This window comes from Panulirus ornatus, chromosome 66 (genome assembly GCF_036320965.1).
Source record: "Panulirus ornatus isolate Po-2019 chromosome 66, ASM3632096v1, whole genome shotgun sequence".
Taxonomy (NCBI): Eukaryota; Metazoa; Arthropoda; class Malacostraca; order Decapoda; family Palinuridae; genus Panulirus; species Panulirus ornatus.
In genome coordinates, this window is record NC_092289.1 from 24,878,013 (window position 1) to 24,900,777 (window position 22,765).

Consider the following 22,765-nt stretch of genomic DNA (forward strand, 5'->3'; position numbering starts at 1 on the left):
TCCCTTGTCTTACGCACTTTATTTACGTCCTTCCAAAACATCTTTTTTTTTTCTCCCTAAAATTTAATGATATTCTCTCACCCCAACTCTCATTTGCCCTCTTTTTCACCTCTTGCACCTTTCTCTTGACCTCCTGCCTCTTTCTTTTATACATCTCCCACTCATTTGCATTTTTTCCCTGCAAAAATCGTCCAAATGTCTCTCTCTTCTCTTTCACTAATAATCTTACTTCTTCATCCCACCACTCGCTACCCTCTCTAATCAACCCACCTTCCACGCTTCTCATGCCACAAGCATCTTTTGCGCAAGCCATCACTGCTTCCCTAAATACATCCCATTCCTCCCCCAGTCCCCTTACCTCCTTTGTTCTCACCTTTTTCCATTCTGTACTCAGTCTCTCCTGGTACTTCCTCACACAAGTCTCCTTCCCAAGCTCACTTACTCTCACCACCCTCTTCACCCCAACATTCTCTCTTCTTCTCTGAAAACCCCTACAAATCTTCACCTTCGCCTCCACAAGATAATGATCAGACATCCCTCCAGTTGCACCTCTCAGCACATTAACATCCAAAAGTCTCTGTTTCGCGCGCCTATCAATTAACGCATAATCCAGTAGCGCTCTCTGGCCATCTCTCCTACTTACATACGTATACTTATGTATATCTCGCTTTTTAAACCAGGTATTCCCAATCACCAGTCCTTTCTCAGCACACAAATCTACAAGCTCTTCACCATTTCCATTTACAACACTGAACACCCCATGTATACCAATTATTCCCTCAACTGCCACATTACTCACCTTTGCATTCAAATCACCCATCACTATAACCCGGTCTTGTGCATCAAAACCACTAACACTCTCTTTCAGCTGCTCCCAAAACACTTGCCTCTCATGAACTTTCTTCTCATGCCCAGGTGCATATGCACCAATAATCACCCATCTCTCTCCATCAACTTTCAGTTTTACCCATATCAATCTAGAATTTACTCTCTTACACTCGGTCACATACTCCCACAACTCCTGTTTCAGGAGTAGTGCTACTCCTTCCCTTGCTCTTGTCCTGTCACTAAACCCTGACTTTACTCCCAAGACATTCCCAAACCACTCTTCTCCTTTACCCTTGAGCTTCGTTTCACTCAGAGCCAAAACATCCAGGTTCCTTTCCTCAAACATACTACCTATCTCTCCTTTTTTCTCATCTTGGTTACATCCACACACATTTAGACACCCCAATCTGAGCCTTCGAGGAGGATGAGCACTCCTCGCGTGACTCCTTCAGTTTCCCCTTTTAGAAAGTTAAAATACAAGGAGGGGAGGGTTTCTGGCACCCGCTCCCATCTCCTTTAGCCGCCTTCTATGACACGTGAGGAATGCATGGGAAGTATTCTTTCTCCCCTATATATATATATATATATATATATATATATATATATATAGATTTTTTTTTTGCTTTGTTGCTGTCTCCCGCGTTTGCGAGGTAGCGCAAGGAAACAGACGAAAGAAATGGCCCAACCCAACCCCATACACATGTATATACATACACGTCCACACACGCAAATATACATACCTACACAGCTTTCCATGGTTTAACCCAGACGCTTCACTTGCCCTGATTCAATCCACTGACAGCACATCAACCCCGGTATACCACATTGATCCAATTCACTCCATTCCTTGCCCTTCTTTCACCTTCCTGCATGTTCAGGCCCCGATCACACAAAATCTTTTTCACTCCATCTTTCCACCTCCAATTTGGTCTCCCACTTCTCCTCGTTCCCTCCACCTCCGACACATATATCCTCTTGGTCAATCTTTCCTCACTTATTCTCTCCATGTGCCCAAACCATTTCAAAACACCCTCTTCTGCTCTCTCAACCACGCTCTTTTTATTTCCACACATCTCTCTTACCCTTACGTTACTTACTTGATCAAACCACCTCACACCACACATTGTCCTCAAACATCTCATTTCCAGCACATCCATCCTCCTGCGCACAACTCTATCCATAGCCCACGCCTCGCAACCATACAACATTGTTGGAACCACTATTCCTTCAAACATACCCATTTTTGCTTTCTGAGATAATGTTCTCGACTTCCACACATTCTTCAAGGCTCCCAGGATTTTCGCTCCCTCCCCCACCCTATGATCCACTTCCGCTTCCATGGTTCCATCCACTGCCAGATCCACTCCCAGATATCTAAAACACTTTACTACCTCCAGTTTTTCTCCATTCAAACTTAACTCCCAATTGACTTGACCCTCAACCCTACTGTACCTAATAACCTTGCTCTTATTCACATTTACTCTTAACTTTCTTCTTTCACACACTTTACCAAACTCAGTCACCAGCTTCTGCAGTTTCGCACATGAATCAGCCACCAGCGCTGTATCATCAGCGAACAACAACTGACTCACTTCCCATGCTCTCTCATCCACAACAGACTGCATACTTGCCCCTCTTTCCAAAACTCTTGCATTCACCTCCCTAACAACCCCATCCATAAACAAATTAAACAACCATAGAGACATCACACACCCCTGCCGCAAACCTACATTCACTGAGAACCAATCACTTTCCTCTCTTCCTACACGTACACATGCCTTACATCCTCGATAAAAACTTTTCACTGCTTCTAACAACTTGCTTCCCACACCATATATCCTTAATACCTTCCACAGAGCATCTCTATCAACTCTATTATATGCCTTCTCCAGATCCATAAATGCTACATACAAATCCATTTGCTTTTCTAAGTATTTCTCACATACATTCTTCAAAGCAAACACCTGATCCACACATCCTCTACCACTTCTGAAACCACACTGCTCCTCCCGAATCTGATGCTCTGTACATGCCTTCACCCTCTCAGTCAATACCCTCCCATATAATTTACCAGGAATACTCAACAAACTTATACCTCTGTAATTTGAGCACTCACTCTTATCCCCTTTGCCTTTGTACAATGCTATATATATATATATATATATATATATATATATATATATATATATATATATATATATATATATATATATTTTTGAAATGGTTTGGGCACATGGAGAGAATGAGTGAGGGAAGATTGACCAAGAGGATATATGTGTCGGAGGTGGAGGGAACGAGGAGAAGAGGGAGACCAAATTGGAGGTGGAAAGATGGAGTGAAAAAGATTTTGTGTGATCGGGGCCTGAACATGCAGGAGGGTGAAAGGAGGGCAAGGAATAGAGTGAATTGGAGCGATGTGGTATACCGGGGTTGACGTGCTGTCAGTGGATTGAATCAGGGCATGTGAAGCGTCTGGGGTAAACCATGGAAAGCTGTGTAGGTATGTATATTTGCGTGTGTGGACGTATGTATATACATGTGTATGGGGGTGGGTTGGGCCATTTCTTTCATCTGTTTCCTCGCGCTACCTCGCAAACGCGGGAGACAGCGACAAAGCAAAAAAAAAATATATATATATATATTGCTATATATATATATATATGGTGGCTGATTCATGTGAGAAACTGCAGAAGCTGGTGACTGAGTTTGGTAAAGTGTGTGGAAGAAGAAAGTTAAGAGTAAATGTGAATAAGAGCAAGGTTATTAGGTACAGTAGGGTTGAGGGTCAAGTCAATTGGGAGGTGAGTTTGAATGGAGAAAAACTGGAGGAAGTGAAGTGTTTTAGATATCTGGGAGTGGATCTGGCAGCGGATGGAAACATGGAAGCGGAAGTGGATCATAGGGTGGGGGAGGGGGCGAAAATCCTGGGGGCCTTGAAGAATGTGTGGAAGTCGAGAACATTATCTCGGAAAGCAAAAATGGGTATGTTTGAAGGAATAGTGGTTCCAACAATGTTGTATGGTTGCGAGGCATGGGCTATGGATAGAGTTGTGCGCAGGAGGATGGATGTGCTGGAAATGAGATGTTTGAGGACAATGTGTGGTGTGAGGTGGTTTGATCGAGTGAGTAACGTAAGGGTAAGAGAGATGTGTGGAAATAAAAAGAGCATGGTTGAGAGAGCAGAAGAGGGTGTTTAGAAGTGGTTTGGGCACATGGAGAGAATGAGTGAGGAAAGATTGACCAAGAGGATATATGTGTCGGAGGTGGAGGGAACGAGGAGAAGAGGGAGACCAAATTGGAGGTGGAAAGATGGAGTGAAAAAGATTTTGTGTGATCGGGGCCTGAACATGCAGGAGGGTGAAAGGAGGGCAAGGAATAGAGTGAATTGGAGCAATGTGGTATACCGGGGTTGACGTGCTGTCAGTGGATTGAATCAAGGCATGTGAAGCGTCTGGGGTAAACCATGGAAAGCTGTGTAGGTATGTATATTTGCGTGTGTGGACGTATGTATATACATGTGTATGGGGGGGGGTTGGGCCATTTCTTTCGTCTGTTTCCTTGCGCTACCTCGCAAACGCGGGAGACAGCGACAAAGTAAAAAAAAAAAAAAAAAAAAAAAAATAATATATATATATGGATGGGGTTGTTAGGGAGGTGAATGCAAGAGTTTTGGAAAGAGGGGCAAGTATGCAGTCTGTTGGGGATGAGAGTGCATGGGAAGTGAGTCAGTTGTTGTTCGCTGATGATACAGCGCTGGTGGCTGATTCATGTGAGAAACTGCAGAAGCTGGTGACTGAGTTTGGTAAAGTGTGTGAAAGAAGAAAGTTAAGAGTAAATGTGAATAAGAGCAAGGTTATTAGGTACAGTAGGGTTGAGGGTCAGGTTAATTGGGAGGTAAGTTTGAATGGAGAAAAACTGGAGGAAGTGAAGTGTTTTAGATATCTGGGAGTGGATCTGGCAGCGGATGGAACCATGGAAGCAGAAGTGAATCATAGGGTGGGGGAGGGGGCAAAATTCCTGGGAGCCTTGAAGAATGTGTGGAAGTTGAGAACATTATCTCGGAAAGGAAAAATGGGTATGTTTGAAGGAATAGTGGTTCCAACAATGTTGTATGGTTGCGAGGCGTGGGCTATGGATAGAGTTGTGCGCAGGAGGATGGATGTGCTGGAAATGAGATGTTTGAGGACAATATGTGGTGTGAGGTTGTTTGATCTAGTAAGTAATGTAAGGGTAAGAGAGATGTGTGGAAATAAAAAGAGCGTGGTTGAGAGAGCAGAAGAGGGTGTTTTGAAATGGTTTGGGCACATGGAGAGAATGAGTGAGAAAAGATTGACTAAGAGGATATATGTGTCAGAGGTGGAGGGAACGAGGAGAAGTGGGAGACCAAATTGGAGGTGGAAAGATGGAGTGAAAAGGATTTTGAGTGATCGGGGCCTGAACATGCAGGAGGGTGAAAGGCAGGCAAGGAATAGAGTGAATTAGATCGATGTGGTATACCGTGGTCGACGTGCTGTCAATGGATTGAATCAGGGCATGTGAAGCGTCTGGGGTAAACCATGGAAAGTTGTGTGGGGCCTGGATGCGGAAAGGGAGCTGTGGTTTCAGGTGTTATTGCATGACAGCTAGAGACTGAGTGTGAACGAATGCGGCGTTTGTTGTCTTCCTAGCGCTACCTCGCACACATGAGGGGGGAGGGGGATGTTATTCCAGGTGTGGCGAGGTGGCGATGGGAATGAATAAAGGCAGACAGTGTGAATTGTGTGCATGTGTATATATGTATATGTCTGTGTGTATATATATGTGTACATTGAGATGTATGGGTATGTATATTTGCATGTGTGGACGTTTATGAATATACATGTGTATGGGGGTGGGTTGGGCCATTTCTTTCGTCTGTTTCCTTGCGCTACCTCGCAAACGCGGGAGACAGCGACAAAGCAAAATAGATAGAATAGAATAGATATATATATATATATATATATATATATATATATATATATATATATATATATATATATATATATAATTTTTTTTTCTAATACCTTCCACAGGAAGGTATTAAGAATATATGGTGTGGGAGGCAAGTTGTTAGAAGCAGTGAAAAGTTTTTATCAAGGATGTGAGGCATGTGTACGTGTAGGAAGAGAGGAAAGTCATTGGTTCTTAGTGAATGTCGGTATGTGGCAGGGGTGTGTGATGTCTCCATGGTTGTTTAATTCGTTTATGGATGGGGTTGTTAGGGAGGTGAATGCAAGAGTTTTGGAGAGAAGGTTAAGTATGCAGTCTGTTGTGGATGAGAGGGCTTGGGAAGTGAGTCAGTTGTTGTTTTCTGATGATACAGTGCTGGTGGCTGATTCTGGTGAGAAACTGCGGAAGTTGGTGACTGAGTTAAGTAAAGTGTGAGGAAAAAAGAAAGCTGAGAGTAACTGTGAATTAGAGCAAAGTTATTAGGTTCAGTAGGGTTGAGGGACAAGTTAATTTGGAGGTAAGTTTGAAAAGAGAAAAACTGGAGGAAGTGAAATGTTTTAGATATCTGGGAGTGGATTATTGCAGCAAATGGAACCATGGAAGCAGAAGTGAGTCGCACGGTGGGGAGGGGGCGAAAGTCCTGGGAGTCTTGAAGAATGTGTGGAAGGTGAGAACGTTATCTCGGAGAGCAAAAATGGGTATGTTTGAAGGAATATTGGTTCCAAAAATGTAATATGGTTGCGAGGCATGGGCTGTAGATAGGGTTGTGCGGAGGAGGGTGGATGTGTTAGAAATTAATTGTTTGAGGACAGTGTGTGGTGTGAGGTGGTTTGATCAAGTAAGTAATGAAAGGGTAAGAGAGATGTGTGGTAATGAAATGAGTGTGGTTGAGAGAGCAGGAGAGTGTGTATTGAAATAGTTTGGTCACATGGAGAGAATGAGTGAGGAAAGATTTACAAAGAGGATATATGTTTCAGAGGGAGGGAACCAGTATTAGTGGGAGACTAAATTGGAGGTGGAAGGATAGTGAAAAAGATCTTGAGCAATTGGGGCCTAAACATACGGGAGAGTGAAAGGCGTGCAAGGAATAGAGTGAATTGGAATGATGTGGTATATTGAGGTCACCGTGCTGTCAATGGACTGAACCAGGGCATGTGAAGCGTCTGGGGTAAACCATGGAAAGTGTTTTGGGGCCAGGATGTGGAAAGAGAGCTGTGGTTTCAGTGCATTACACCTGACGGCTAGAGACTGAGTGTGCATGAATGTGGCCTTTGTTGTCTTTTCATAGCGCTACTTTGCGCGTGCGTGGGGGGAGAGGGGTGGCATTTCATGTGTAGCAGGGTGGCGATGGGAATAGATGAAGGCAGCAAATATGATTATGTACATGTGTGTGTATAAGTATAAGTCTGTGTATGTATTTTATGTATATTTTATTTTGCTTTGTCGCTGTCTCCCGTATTTGCGAGGTAGCGCAAGGAAACAGAAGAAAGAAATGGCCCAACCCACCCCCATACACATGTATATACACACACGTCCACTCACGCAAATATACATACCTATACATCTCAATGTACACATATATATACACACACAGACACATACATATATACCCATACACACAATTCACACTGTCTGCCTTTATTCATTCCCATCGCCACCTCGCCACACATGGAATACCATCCCCCTCCCCCCTCATGTGTGCGAGGTAGCGCTAGGAAAAGATAGCAAAGACCCCATTCGTTCACATTCAGTCTCCAGCTGTCATGCAATAATGCCCGAAACCACAGCTCCCTTTCCACATCCAGGCCCCACACAACTTTCCATGGTTTACCCCAGACGCTTCACATGCCCTGATTCAATCCACTGACAGCACGTCAACCCCGGTATACCACATCGATCAACTTCACTCTATTCCTTGCCCGCCTTTCACCTTCCTGCATGTTCAGGCCCCGATCACTCAAAATCTTTCTCACTCCATCTTTCCACCTCCAATTTGGTCTCCCACTTCTCGTTCCCTCCACCTCCGACACATATATCCTCTTGGTCAATCTTTCCTCACTCATTCTCTCCATGTGCCCAAACCATTTCAAAACACCCTCTTCTGCTCTCTCAACCATGCTCTTTTTATTTCCACACATCTCTCTTACCCTTACATTACTTACTCGATCAAACCACCTCACACCACACAATGTCCTCAAACATCACATTTCCAGCACATCCACCCTCCTGTGCACAACTCTATCCATAGCCCACGCCTTGCAACCATACAACATTGTTGGAACCACTATTCCTTCAAACATACCCATTTTTGCTTTCCAAGATAATGTTCTCGACTTCCACACATTCTTCAAGGCTCCCAGGATTTTCGCTTCCTCCCCCACCATATGATTCACTTCCGCTTCCCAAGCTCTCTCATCCACAACAGACTTCATACTTGCCCCTCTTTCCAAAACTCTTGCATTCACCTCCCTAACAACCCCATCCATATGTATCCATATGTGTATGTATATGTATGTATACGTTGAAATGTATAGGTATATATATGTGCATGCATGTGCGTTTATGTATATACATGCGTATGTGGGTGGGTTGGGCCATTGTTTCATCTGTTTCCTTGCACTACCTCGCTAACACAGGAGACAGCGACAAAGTATAATAAATAGGATATAACATAACATATAAGTACTTATACATACACATATGCAGACATTGCATATGTACACTTGCACATATTCATACTTGCTTGCCTTCAGTATACAGTTACATATAAGTTACTTTTGTTTCATGAATTTTACTTGTGCTCTCTGGAGCAACATCCATCATTGTTTCTTTGTAACCTCTCTTGATCATTGATGATTTCTTTGCAGGGTTTCTTTCCCGGGCTCATCACAGTTGCATATGTCCTGAGACCAGCTGGATTTTTCCAGAAAGCCATATCAGAGGTTTCCAACAAGATCTTCAGGGATGAATTTAAGTTCAGAGTAAGACTAGTGGCCATTCAAACTTCCTTAAGATGTGTGGGAACTCCTTTGGCATGATTGATGATATGATAAGCTTAGGTACCCATGATTTTGACAAGTTAGTCTTTTATATTTGTGTGATCCATATGAATGAGCAAACCATCAGTAGAACTAAGGTGAATCAAAATTCCATGAGGTTTATGGTAACATCAGGCTCTCCAGCATTTTTTTGTACGGTAGATTCCCTGAACATTTGGCTGACAGGTAACCCTTATTCTCGTAGATTAGCTGTTGTGGTCATTTTGACAGTTGCTTAGAGAAAACAGTCTCTATAAAAACTTCTCTGTGAAGACATTTTGAAATTTCCATACCACTATTTACTGAATTACTTTTATTAAGAAATTTTCCATGCAACAGTTTGTATTCAACAAAGAAAGAATAACGTAATCCCAAAAACAAATATGAAGCTCTTAGCAAAAAACTTTTATAATTCTTGACAAAACACTGATATTTTGGAGAAATTACTACCATGTTCGGTGGTTGGTGCAAGTGACATAGGTACATTGTTTTAAAACCTTACCTACCATGCTCAGTGGTTGATGCAAGTGACATAGGTACATTGTTTTACAACTTTATAAGTGCACTGCCAGGTAATATTTTTTTCATACAAGACAGATTTCCAATGTCTTATTTTCCTTGTGCATAAAACTTTGCTGACATCACTATGACTTCACTGGGGTACTGTCCTTGTTTTCTTTATTGCCATGTGTCCAGTGTGTTATTTTCTTTGTGCATAAAAACTAGGCAGTGACATCACTTTCATTTCACTGGGGTACTGTCATTGTCTTCATTAGTGCCATTGTCTTCACTTAGAGCCATCACTACAATGATTCTGGATGTCCTGGTATGGTTTGAGTGCTTTTCCCAGGGTTCTTTAGTGAACTGCAGATTGAAGTCCAGTTAAGTGATACTCTTGCTTGGTACTTCACTTTGGCTGGAAGACCATGCTTTTATGGAGCACAGTCATGATATGTGATCCAGAACGTCAGTATCCTACTTGTTTAAGCTGTAAAACTTCACACTCTCATTTCCATCATCTTTGTCGACAATAATAGATAAGGAGAATATGTGGTGTGAGGTGGTTTGATCGAGTAAGTAATAATAGGGTAAGAGAGATGTGTGGTAATAGAAAGAGTATTGTTGAGAGAGCAGAAGAGGGTGTTTTGAAGTGGTTTGGTCACATGGAGAGAATGAGTGAGGAAAGATTGACTAAAGGATATATGTGTCAGAGGTGGAGGGAACGAGAAGTGGGAGACTAAATTGGAGGTGGAAAGATGGAGTGAAAAAGATTTTGAGTGATCGGGGCCTGAACATGCAGGAGGGTGAAAGCCATGCAAGGAATAGAGTGAATTGGAATGATGTGGTATATCGGGGTTGACGTGCTGTCAATGGATTGAACCAGGGCATGTGAAGCGTCTGGGGTAAACCATGGAAAGTTGTGTGGGGCCTGGATGTGGAAAGGGAGCTGTGGTTTCGGTGCATTATTACATGACGGCTAGAGACTGAGTGTGAACGAATGTGGCCAAAGGCTACCTTGCACACATGAGGGGGGAGGGGTTTTTTATTTCATGTGTGGCTGGGTGCCGACAGGAATGAATAAGGGCAGACATTATGAATTATGTACGTGTATATATGTATATGTCTGTGTGTGTATATATATGTATATGTTGAGATGTATAGGTATGTATATTTGCATGTGTGGACGTGTATGCATATACATGTGTCTGTGGGCGGGTTGGGCCATTCTTTCATCTGTTTCCTTGCGTTACTTCGCTAACGGAGGAGACAGTGACAAAGCAAAATTAATAAATAAATAAAAGGAGAATTCAACCTCATCAGCCATTTTAGGTATAAAGATCTTGTCTCAGATGCACTCATAACTAGTAGTGTACCATTTTGTATCTTTTTAGAAGAAGTCATAATGTTATGGTCATCTACAGTTGTACCTATGCACACAATGGGTAAACAAAAAGAGCTGCCTGTCAAAATGACCACCTTAGCTATTTTAATGTTTTTGAATAAAGTTCTTGCAAGATTCATAGGAACATAACAGGCTTTCTTTACTTCATGATAAGAGGTGAAATTTGTGATGGGGATAGATGACATAATGTGAATACAATTTTGTATGTGTATGTATTTTCTTTCCTTAGGTTAATTCATGGACCTGGTATATTTCAAGGAGTAATTTCTCTTGCATGTTTTGACTGCTGAATTTAAGATTTTCATAAATTTGACTTTACTGTCACCAGTAACAAGTCTTATGACATTCATTCAAGGAACATTAGTTTCAGTGATATACAGTAATTGTGCATTTTGTTGACCAGTGCTTAATGTCATAGCTTGACAACAATCCTTACTTGGTTAAAAACTCATGCTTATTATGGGGTCTCATCTTCTGCAGGTGGTTGTGTGTAACTGTGTTGCTGACTTACATGAATATATAGACAGGAACCAGCTGACAGAGGACTTGGATGGCTGTATTCCCTACAATCATGATGAATGGATAGAGCAGAGAGTGGTAAGCTGCTGACATTTGAATTCTTGCATTATTTGTAGTTTTCCTTTTGTTGTCAGAATAGCACTAAACTTAATTGTTGGAAGACGAAGTAGGCTTTTTAAGGTGTTGACTTAAAGCACTTCTGTTTCTTGAAACACTGATATTTATGTTGCACACTGTATATCCAAGATGCACCTCATCAGTGTTTTACCCTGTCCTTTTATTGAAATTCATAGTATTTTTCATTCTTTTTGCAATTAATTTTTGCTTCTGTGATGCTGAAATTAATTTGATTTTTTTCGTTTTGACTCAAGTTATATTGGTTTAATGTGAAATATTTAATTCATTTCCAGAAGCAGTCAGATTTTTAATTTTTTTTATTTACTTTTTAATTTTGAGGTCAGTTCATTGGTACAGTTCAGAAAACGATGATGCACTAATATTTCTATTTTTATCCTAATGTTAAGTATTCTCAGTTGATTACTTATAATTATTTTGTACTGTATAGGTCCTATACAGAATTTTACAGATATTTGAATCCAAATGTCACATCCTGCATTGCTTAGTATGTTGCATATTTTGGCAGCTACTGAGACAAATCTTCTTTCTTCATTGTACCATATCCAATTTGATGTTTTGGAGTAATTTTTTAGAATTATTGTGTACAATGAAAAGCAAGTATGATTCTGATTGAATGTTGCACTTATTTGTTCAGTTTGCTTTGGTTGACTGTTATCATCTATGTGGTAACAAAACTCATTGAAAGTGGCTCATGAGAATGGTAAGATATTTTTGTAGTTTTGCTCTTTCCTTCCAGTCACCGTGGATTAGTTTCATTTTGATAGTTGAGCTATGTAAGTAACTTTGTTAGTGGTGTGCATAGCAAGTTTTGTGATTTCAGATCATCTTTAGAGTTTGGCTGACTTATAATCATCTTGGTTTTTCATGAAGTTGCACTATCTCTACATTAAGAATATTTATGCTAAAGGGAGTTTCACACCATCAGAAGGTAAAACCATTTGAAGGATCAAATACATCAGTAAATATACACTAGAGGTGGTAGAGAGATGCACTGCAAGTATAAGTTCATTGCACTGTGCATAGATTGAATAATTTTGGTGCTATCCAAAGTTGTTTTGAGCTCAAATTGTCAGGATAATGATAGAGATGATTCATTTGTGTGCGACATATTTTATCTTTAGGCTTAAAAGGGCTCGGCTGTGGTCTTAGTCTGCTTTGTTAGATGTATTAATGTGACTCATTATAACTCTTAGGAAAGCTTGATTCAGCATATTTTTATGAGGGGTTTTCATTTATTTGAAAAAGTATGTTTCTTTTCGAGTTCTTCAAAATCACGTCTTACATTTTCTTAAAGCATGTCATGATTATTGAATCATTAAATCTTTCTGAGGGCAAAAATGATTTTTGTGCAGCCAGTCAGTATTTATCAGTTTCCAGTATCAAACATGTTGATTAATGAGGCTCAAAATATTTTTAGGACTTTATTTTTCACTGGCTGGGAGCCCAAAAGTCATAATTTTGAAATTGTATTGATAACTCTGAAGTATTTACTCTTCACTGCTTTGAACTTGAACATTTATATATGTGCATTGTTATGATTAACCAAAGCAATGATGGTGAGCCTATGAAAGTGTTGTTGCTCATGAACTTGGTTTGTTCATAACTCATGTATGTCACCCAAGTAGATAGATATGCAAGTAATACCAAAATATTCTGAAGATTCTGTTCCTTTTAGAACATATGTTCAGTTTTTTATGTTAATTGAATATGAGTTAATAAATCAACAAACCTTTTGTTAAATTAGAGAGATGTGGATTAGTCCTTTTGTTAAATTAGAGAGATGTGGATTAGTACAGTATAGAAAATATTGTACAGGTAAAACACATCTGGTTATTCACACACTAAAAATTATTGTGAGGATAGCAGGTGGCTGGCATCTGGGGGTTGTATACTAGATTTCTTTTCTCTATGGAATAATTCCAGCTCTTTACCTAACATCTGCTACCAAAATTCTCCACCACCACAGGACTACATAAAAAGAAAGTTAGGGCCAGGTGTTAAAATCTTTCCTCCACATGCAATGCATTTGTTGTTGCTCTCATTTTTCTGGATCATTTAGAAACTAGCATGATGAAAATTTATGCAGTATGCTTTTCATCTGATTATATTTTACTTTGAAAATTAATTGCTGGCTAACTTTCAGGACTGATATATGATCATGTATCATTTTGACAGAAACTTTTTGAAATCAAAATCATCGTGAGAATATATAATAGTATTGATAAAAAGTTTGCAACTTGTTAATCTTATGTGTTAGCTATAAATACCATTTCATCTTTTCAAAAGTTGGTACATTGTACCAGAATGTTGTCTGCTATAAGAAGGCAACTGTTTTATCCTTTTGTTGTATTGGCTTATGGCTTATGTCATGACAAGTCAGCAACAGAATAAACTTTATTAACCAGCATTACCTTAACTGGAGATCACTTTGTATTCAGAATTTTCTCATCTCTCTCAGTGAAACTGCATATTGCAAAAACTGATATCCAAAAGATTTATTTGGCTCTTGTCAGCAACTCTTGATGTTTGTTGAATGTTTACACTACCACATTAGTTTATAACAACAGTGCTTCGCAACATTATGCATATTTTTCTTAAGTAAGTTTCATTTAAATTCCTCCCACTATAAGGAATAACATTTATCACTTTGTCTTAATTTATTTTTGGATGTTTTTTTGCATCCTGCAGTTATGGCATCCAATTCTAGCAAGATACGGTGAACTCCCATTTATCCTTGACTCAGTTAACTGGAAAACCAAAACTATGGCAGCATTTAATTTTTTCCCCATGCAGATGAAAACACAAAACAATGGCCCTCTCCACTTTTTATACAGATAAAAACCCAAAACAGTTGCAACAATCAAATTTTTCCCCCCTCAATAATCTGATGCTTAGTGTTATGTTATTCATAAGGTTAGTGAATGATAAATGAACTTATTTCTCCCTCTGGACTTGTTTTGACTTGGTTCTAATTGTGAATGATCCGTACTCTTCCCCAACCCATTTTTCTCATTAATAGATGCATTACAAAGATATTATCAGTATGTGAATTACTTGAAAACTGTTGTAATTATGGTAGGTCATACCTACATAGTTTGTTTCCATTCATTGTAACCTCAGTGCCCTATGAATGTTATGCCAGATTATTTGAAATTGTTACACAACCACTGCACAAAATTTTCATAAAAGTGTGCATTACTGTATATTGATTGATATTACTGTACACCACGTGGTTTTCCATAGGTCATAAAATTCTGTGATTGATGAACAGGTGCTTCCTATTGTAAACATACATAAGAATATGCATCTTTAGTTATCTATGAGTGCAAATATTGTGGTGTTCACATTGTACTTGTCTGACCATGCATTGTGATTGATGTAGATAAACAGTATGGTATGCTGGACCTCTTGTGCTTTCTTCCACTCTATGAGTCATGACGTAAAACTGTTTTGACATAAAATGACCTCTCTTTCTGAACATCCCTCAGTGCTTCCAGAACCTTTGCCTTCTCATCCACCCTAGGACTCGCTTCCTCTTCCCTGGTTCCATTCACTGTCAAAAATCTATCCCCAGGGATCTGAAACAGTTCCCTTTCTACAAATTTTCTCCATTCAAATTCACACCCACAGCTAACCTGTCCCTCTGCCCTTCTAAACCTAATAACCTTGCTTTCATTCACATGTACTCCCAGCTACCTTCTCGCACACTTTCCCAAACACAATCACCAACTTATTTTATTTATAACTTCTCCAGGATCAATTATGGAAGAATCCTGGTTTTACCCACAACCTTTCTAAAGTTCCCTGTATCTCAAGGCTGCACTACTTCCAGCTGCAGGAAAACATAAGATTGCTCTTAGAGTGAGTTCTTTGATGAGACTATACTAGGAATGATGCAGCCTAGCCGAGGTTACTTTTCACTAATAGTGAAGCCTCATGCTAGCAGATTCTGGAAACATCTCTATTTTTTCATGCTTAATCACCATTTTCCACATTAATGAGTCGGCGCCAGGAACAGATGAAGAAAGGCTGCATTTGTTCACATCCATTCCCTGCCTCCCATATATAATGCACTGAAACAACAGCTTCTTCTCCACAACTAGGCTCCACAGACCTCTCCATGGTTTACCCTGGATGCTTCACATGCCCTGGCTCAGTCTGTTGGCAGCACATTGACCCTAGTATGCTGCATCATTCCAGTTCACTCCCTCCCGTGTATGCCTTTATCACTCCTGCTGCATGTTCAGGCCCTGATCACTCAAGATTTTTAAACTGATTCCTTCCATCTCCAATTTGGTCTCCCAGTTCTTCTTGTTCCCTTCACTTCTGATGCATATATAATCCTTGTCAACCTTTCCTTTCATATCTCCATATGTCCAACCCATTTCAGCACACCTTTTAATACCACACCTCTCTCATATCCTTTCATAGCCTCCCATGGTGTAGTGGTTAGCATTCTTGACCATGATGCATTCACGGGCCGCCCAGAGGTGAGCACATAGGTTTGAATCCTGGCTTCGGCAGTCAGTCCATGGTCAACCCAGCTGTTCATCCACCACTAGGAGTCGGTCGATAAAATGGGTATCTGGTTCAGGCTTGGGTATTATGTGCATGTAGTGTTATTGGGTTGGCCTTGAATAGGGCTTCAGCTGCCCATGCTGTCTCAGCTAGAAAAAACTTAAACTACCTCACACCACATATTGACCTCAAACATTTCACTTGCAAGATATCCACTCTCCTCTGCACAGCCTTACCTTTAGCTCATGCATCACATTCATGAAATATTATTAGGAATACTATACCTTTAAACATACCAATTTTTGCCCTCCCAGATAGCATGCTCACTTTCCACACATTCTTCAGATTTTTCAGGATCATCACCCCCTCCCCCACCCCATGACTCACTTCCACTTTAATGAATCCATTCGCTGCCATGTCCACTCCCAGGTATCTAAAACACTGTACCTCCTCCAACTTTTCTCCATTCAAACCCTGCTAAGCCTGATAACCTTGCTTTTATTCACACTTGCTCTGAACTTCCTCCTTACATGCACTCTTCCAAACTCAGTCACCAACTTCTGCAATTTCTCACTCAAATCTGCTACTACTGCTGTATCAGCAAACAACTGACTCACTTTCCAGGCCCTCTCATCTCATGCAAACTTACCCTTCTCTCCAGGACTTTCGCATTTACCTCTCTCATTTCCCTATCCATAAACAAATTGAACAACCATGGTGACATTGCGCAAACCTGCTGCAAACAACTTTTACCTGGAACCATTCACTGTCCTCTCTTCCTACTTGTACACATGTCGTACACCCATGATAAACACTTATCACTGCTTCTGTCAGCTTTCCTCCCACACTTTAAGATCTTAAGGCATCTCTATCAACCCTATCATACGATTTCTCTGAAGCCATAAATACCACATACAAATCCATCTGTTTTTCTAAGTATTTCTCACCCATTCTTACAAGCAAACACCTGATCGAAACATCCTTTACCACTTCTGAAACTACACTGCTCCTCCCCAGTCTGATGCTTTATACATGCTTTCACCTCATTCCATCCCGTACAACTTACTAGGTACACACAACAAACTTATACCTCTGTGGTTTGAACTTTTGCCTTTATGCAGTGGCACTAATACATGCATTCCACCAATCCTCAGGCACTTCACCATGATCCATACATACCCTGAAAAGCCTTACCTACCAATCATCAACACAGGCAACCCCTTCCTTAATAAATTCAACTGCAATAACATCCACTCCAGCTGCCTTGCCACATTTCTTCATCCATAAGGCTTTCACCACCTCTTCTATCTTCACCATAACACTCTCCATGACTCTCACTTTGAATACCTCCTTGATCCAAACACCCTACATCTGCCACCCTGTCATCAAACACATTCGACAGTTCTTCATAATACTCACTCCATCTTCTTATTTCGTTACTACCTTTTACCACTTCCCCATTTGCCTCCCATTACCGATGTTCCTATTTCTTCTCTTGTTCCTCTCACATTATTAACCTCCTACCAAAACATCTCATACTCCCTAAAGTTTACTTGTATTCTCTCACCCCCAACTCTCTTTTTAACCCCTGCACCTTCCTCTTGACCTCCTGTTTTTTTTTTCATGAACATTCCCCAGTCATTTGCACTCCTTACCTGTCCATCATCCAAATGACTCTCTTTTTCTTTCACTGTCAACTTTACTTCATCTCACTACTCACTAACCTTTCTGATTGCCCATCTCCCACCTTTCACATGCCACATGCATCTCTCACACATGCCAGCACTGCTTCCCTAAAAGCCCCCCATTTCTCACCCACTCTCCTTGTTTCATTTACTCAATCGCTCCTGGTATTTCTTGACGCAAGTGTCTTTTTCAGGCTCACTTACTCTCACCACTTTCTTCTCACTGTCCTTCTTTCCTCTTTTCTGCGAAGATCTACAAATCTTTGTGCTCACCTCCTCAAGATAGTGATCAGACATCCCACCAGCTGCTCCTTTCAGCACATTTACATCCAAAAGCCTCTCTTGTACATGCTTTTTAGTTGATGTGTAATCCTATAATGCCCCCTGACCACCTCTCCCTCTCACTTACGTATACTTGTGCATGTCCTTTGTAAACCGAGTATTACCAATCACCAGCCCTTTTTCAGCACAAAACTTGACAAGCTGTTAACCATTTCCATTCATAATATGAATACCCCATGCACCATAATTATAACCTCAACTGCCACATTACTTACCTTCGCATACAAATCATCTATCTCTAATATCCTGTCTGTTACATCAAAACTGCTGACACACTCACTCAATTGCTCTTGAAACACTTGCCTGTCATGATCCTTCTTTTCATGGCTGGGTGCATAAGCACAAATGATTACCCCTGTCTTACCCTCCTTGTTCATTTTTATGCAGATCAGTGTAGAATTTACCTCCTTACACTACCACAGACTCCCACAACTCCTGTTTCAGGTGTGATGCTGCCCCTTTCGTAGATCTTGTTTTCTCAACCCCTAGCTTTACCCCAACAAACCATTCTTCTCCTTTACCTTTGAGGTTTATTCCATTCAGAGCCAGAGCATCCAGGTTTCTTTCCTCAAACTTACTGCCTATCTCTCCTTTCATATCATATTGGTTACATCCACACACATTTGGACATGCCATTCTGGAAGAGGATGAACACTCCCTGCTTGGCTCTTTTCTTCTCATCCTTCTCTTAGAAATGGAGCTAAATGATCACATCATCACAGGAGATACTAGAAAGGGAAATATAACAGTTTTTTGATAAACAAGGAAGAGATGTAGCTAGGATGTCATTTGTTAAACAATCACTACCCGAATGGAAATCGGGTGCTTTCAAGTCTGGCAACATGCGTATCATAAAATTTATTACGTAGACAAGAAAGGGAGCTGTCTACAAATTTTATCAACACTAAAGCTCTCCAATTTGTGTAGACCTTCACTGATATTGTTACAATTTTTTGTGTATTTAATGACAGAAGAGTCAAGGATATTTTTAATGGTAAAGCAGTTAGAGTTGATAACAGAGATGGCATTACCCTAATCAATACAATGATCATGATTTTAACATGATTGAACAAGGCATTCGATTCTTGTCCTTTTCTTGTACTTTATTTTTGTTGCTTAAGTCTAAGAGAAAGATCCTCACCAGTCTTCCCAACATAAAAGATATCACAATTTTACATGGTGTTCTATAAACACAGCCTGCAGAACTTTCTGGTGAGGCACCCCACCATGATCCATACATACCTTGAAAATCCTAACTGATTTATCAGCAACACAGTCACTGCTTTTCTTAATGAATTCAAGAACAGTTCCATCCACTCCAGCTGCCTTGCCACATATCATCTCGTGTAAGGCTTTCACCACCCCTTCTTTCTTAATCAAATCACTCACCATGACTCTTTCATTTCACATACCACCCCATCTCAAACACCATACATCTGCCACCCCGTTAAAAACTATATTCAGCAGTCCTTCAAAATACTCACTTTTTGTCTTCCTCACTTCATTGCTACCTGTTACCACTTCCCCTTTTGATCCCTTCACTGATGATTCTTTTTGTTTTCTTGTTTTTTGCTGATTTAAACCTTCTTCCAAAACATCTAATTCTTCCTAAGGTTTCCTAATAATTGCTCACCTCAACTCTCATTTGCCCTTTTTTTCAACCCCTTCACCATCCTCCTGATCTCCTGTCTCTTCTCTAATACATCTCCCAGTCATTTGCACTGCTTCCCTGTAAGTACCATCCACATGCTTTCCTTTCCTTTTTCACTAGCAACTGTACTTCCTCATCCCATTACTCACTACCTTTTCTAATCTACCCACCTCCCACCTTTTGCATGCCACATGCATCTCCTTGAACATGTGAGCACTGCTTTCTTATATACCTCCCATTCCTCACTCACTCCCCTTGCTTAATTTTCTCTCACCTTTTACCATTAGGCACTCAATCTCTCATATTTCATAACACAAATTTCTTTTCTGTACTCACTTACTTCCACCACTCTTATCTCACCAATATTATTTCTTCTCCCAAGACCTCTTAAAATCTTCACTCTTGCCTCCACAAGATAATGATCAGACAACCCCCCAGCAACCCCCCTCAGCACATTTGCATCCGAAAGTCTCTCTTGTACACCCTTGTCAATTGATATGTAATCTACTAATGCCTGCTGACCATCTCTCCTACTCACATACATATTCTTGTGTATGTCACTCTTTTTAAACCTGCTATTCCCAGTCACTAGTCCTTTTTCAGCACACAACTCCTCAGGCTGTTCACTATTTCCACCCAATCACCAGTCCATTTTCAGCACACAACTCCACAGGCTGTTCATTATATCCACCCAATCTCCAGTCCTTTTTCAGCACACAACTCCACAGGCTGTTCACTATTTCCATTCATAATACTGAATACCTCATGCCCCCCAATTATAATTTCAACTGCCATACCTTTCACCTTCGCTCTCAAATCACCCATCAGTAATACCCAGTCTCTTGCATCAAAACTACTTACACACTCACTCAGCTGTTCCCAAAACACTATCCTCATGATCTTTTTTCTCATAGCCAGGTGCCTAAGCACTAGTAATCACCCATCTCCCATCATCCACTTTCATTTTTACCCACTTCAGTCTTGAATGTACTTCCTTACATTCTTTCACACACTCTTACAAGTCTTGCTTCAGGAGTAATGCAACTCCCTCCTTATCTCTTGTCTTCTCACCAACTCCTGACTTTACTTCTGATATATTTACAAACCATTATTCCCCCTTACCCTTGAACTTTGTTTCACCCAGAGCCATAGCATCCAGGTTTCTTTACTTAAACATGCTGCCTACATCTCCTCTCTTCTCATCTTTGTTACATCCACACACATTTAGGTACCCAGCTTGAGCCTTCAAGGAGGATTAAGATTCCCCTCTTGGCTCCTTTTTCTGTTCCATCTTCTAGAATTTGAAATACGTGAAATGTGCAATAGAAATAGGTAAATACGTTGCAACTAGGCCTTCATTGAAAAACAAAAAGGCTCAAAGAGAGAAAATGTTTTGGAACAGGGAAAGATCTGCTTTTCAAAGGGTGCTGGTCATAATTGTCACAAAAGACATGAGGAGATAAAGAGTTTTAATGTTTTACATTGTCTAGAAAGAAATGAACATTGCAATAGCCCACCACTGACCTGCCAGTTATCCCTGGGGATAGGGGAGAAAGAATATTTCCCATGTATTCCCTGTGTGTCGTAGAAGGCGACTAAAAGGCAAGGGAACAGTAGGGCTGGAAATACTCCCCTCTCATTTTTTGTTTTTTACTTTTCCCCCCCAAAAAAGGAACAGAAAAGGGGGCCAAGTGAATATATTCCCTAAAAGGCTCAGTCCTCTTATCTTAAAGCTACCTCGCAAATGCGGGAAATGGCAAATATGGTGGCTGATTCGAGTGCGAAACTGCAGAGGTTGGTGACTGAGTTTGGTAAAGTGAGTAAAAGGAGAAAGTTGAGAGTAAATGTGAATAAGAGCAAGGTTATTAGGTTCAATAGGGTTGAGGGACGTTAATTGGGAGGTAAGTTTGAATGGAGAAAAATTGGAGGAAGTGAAGTTCTTTAGAATCTGGGAGTGGACTTAGCATTGGATGGAACCATGGAAGTGAGTCACAGGGTGGGGGAGGGAGCGAAGATTCTAGGTGCAATAAAGAATGTGTGTAGGGAGAGAACATTATCTTGTAAAGCAAAAATGTGTATGTTTGAAGGAATAGTAGTTCTAACAATGTCATATGGTTGTGAGGCATGGGCTATGAATAATTTTGTACGGAGGAGGGTGGATGCATTAGAAATGAAATGTTTGAGGATAATATGTGGTGTGAGGTGGCTTGATCGAGTAAGTAATGAAAGGGTAAGAGAGATGTGTTGTAATAAAAAGTGTGGTTGAGAGAGCAGAAGAGGGTGTGTTGAAATGGTTTGGACTTTTGGAGAAAATGAGTTAGGAAAGATTGACAAAGAGGATATATGTGTCAGAGGTGGAGGGAACAAGGAGAAGTGGGTGACCAAATTAGAGGTGGAAGGATGGAGTGAAAAAGATTTTGAGCGATTGGGGCCTGAACATACGGGAGAATGAAAGGCATGCAAGGAATATAGTGAATTGGAATGATGTGGTATACCAAAGTCGACATGCTGTCAATGGACTGAACCAGGGCATGTGAAGCATCTGGGGTAAACCATAGAAAGGTCTGTGGGGCGTTGATGTAGATAGGGAACTGTGGTTTCGGTGCATTACACATGACAGCTAAAGACTGAGTGTGAATGAATGTGGCCTTTTTTGTCTGTATTCCTGGTGCTACCTCACTGAAGCAGGGGATAGTGATGCTGTTTCCTTTGAGGCAGGGAAGTGCCAGGAATGGATGAAGGGAAGCAAGTATGAATATGTACATGTGTATATATGTTGGAAAGGATCACAATTTTGCGTGTGATCAAGTATATTCCTGTGAGTCCACGGGGAAAATGAAACACGATGAGTTCCCAAGCGCACTTTTGTGTAATAATCACATCATCAGGGAAGATACAAGAAAGAAATATGAGTCAGTTGATATACAACAAAGAGACATAGCTAGGACGCCATTTGGTAAACAAGTGATTGTCCAAGACAGACAACAAGCGTATCGTAAACTTATTATGTGGACAAGAAGGGGAATTGCTTACAAATTTTATCAACAATCAAGCTATCCAATTTGCATAGACCTTCACTAATATTAAGGTGAAAATTCTTTGTGTATTGAATAATAGAACATTCAGTGATATTTCTCGTGGTACTGGAGTTAGAGTTGATAACTGAGATGGCATT

The 22,765-nt window shown here is 40.5% G+C and overlaps 1 protein-coding gene across 6 annotated transcripts in view; it reads left to right on the forward strand.

The window, feature by feature from the left end:
* LOC139746697 (guanine nucleotide exchange factor DBS-like) overlaps nt 1-22,765 on the forward strand; it is a 542,611-nt gene that overhangs the window by 398,108 nt on the left and 121,738 nt on the right. For all 6 annotated transcript variants that reach the window (XM_071658145.1, XM_071658146.1, XM_071658147.1 and 3 more), the window contains exons 6-7: nt 8,664-8,777; nt 11,218-11,334. In XM_071658145.1, coding sequence (XP_071514246.1) covers nt 8,664-8,777; nt 11,218-11,334 — 231 coding nt within the window. The remainder of the gene's footprint in view (nt 1-8,663; nt 8,778-11,217; nt 11,335-22,765) is intronic.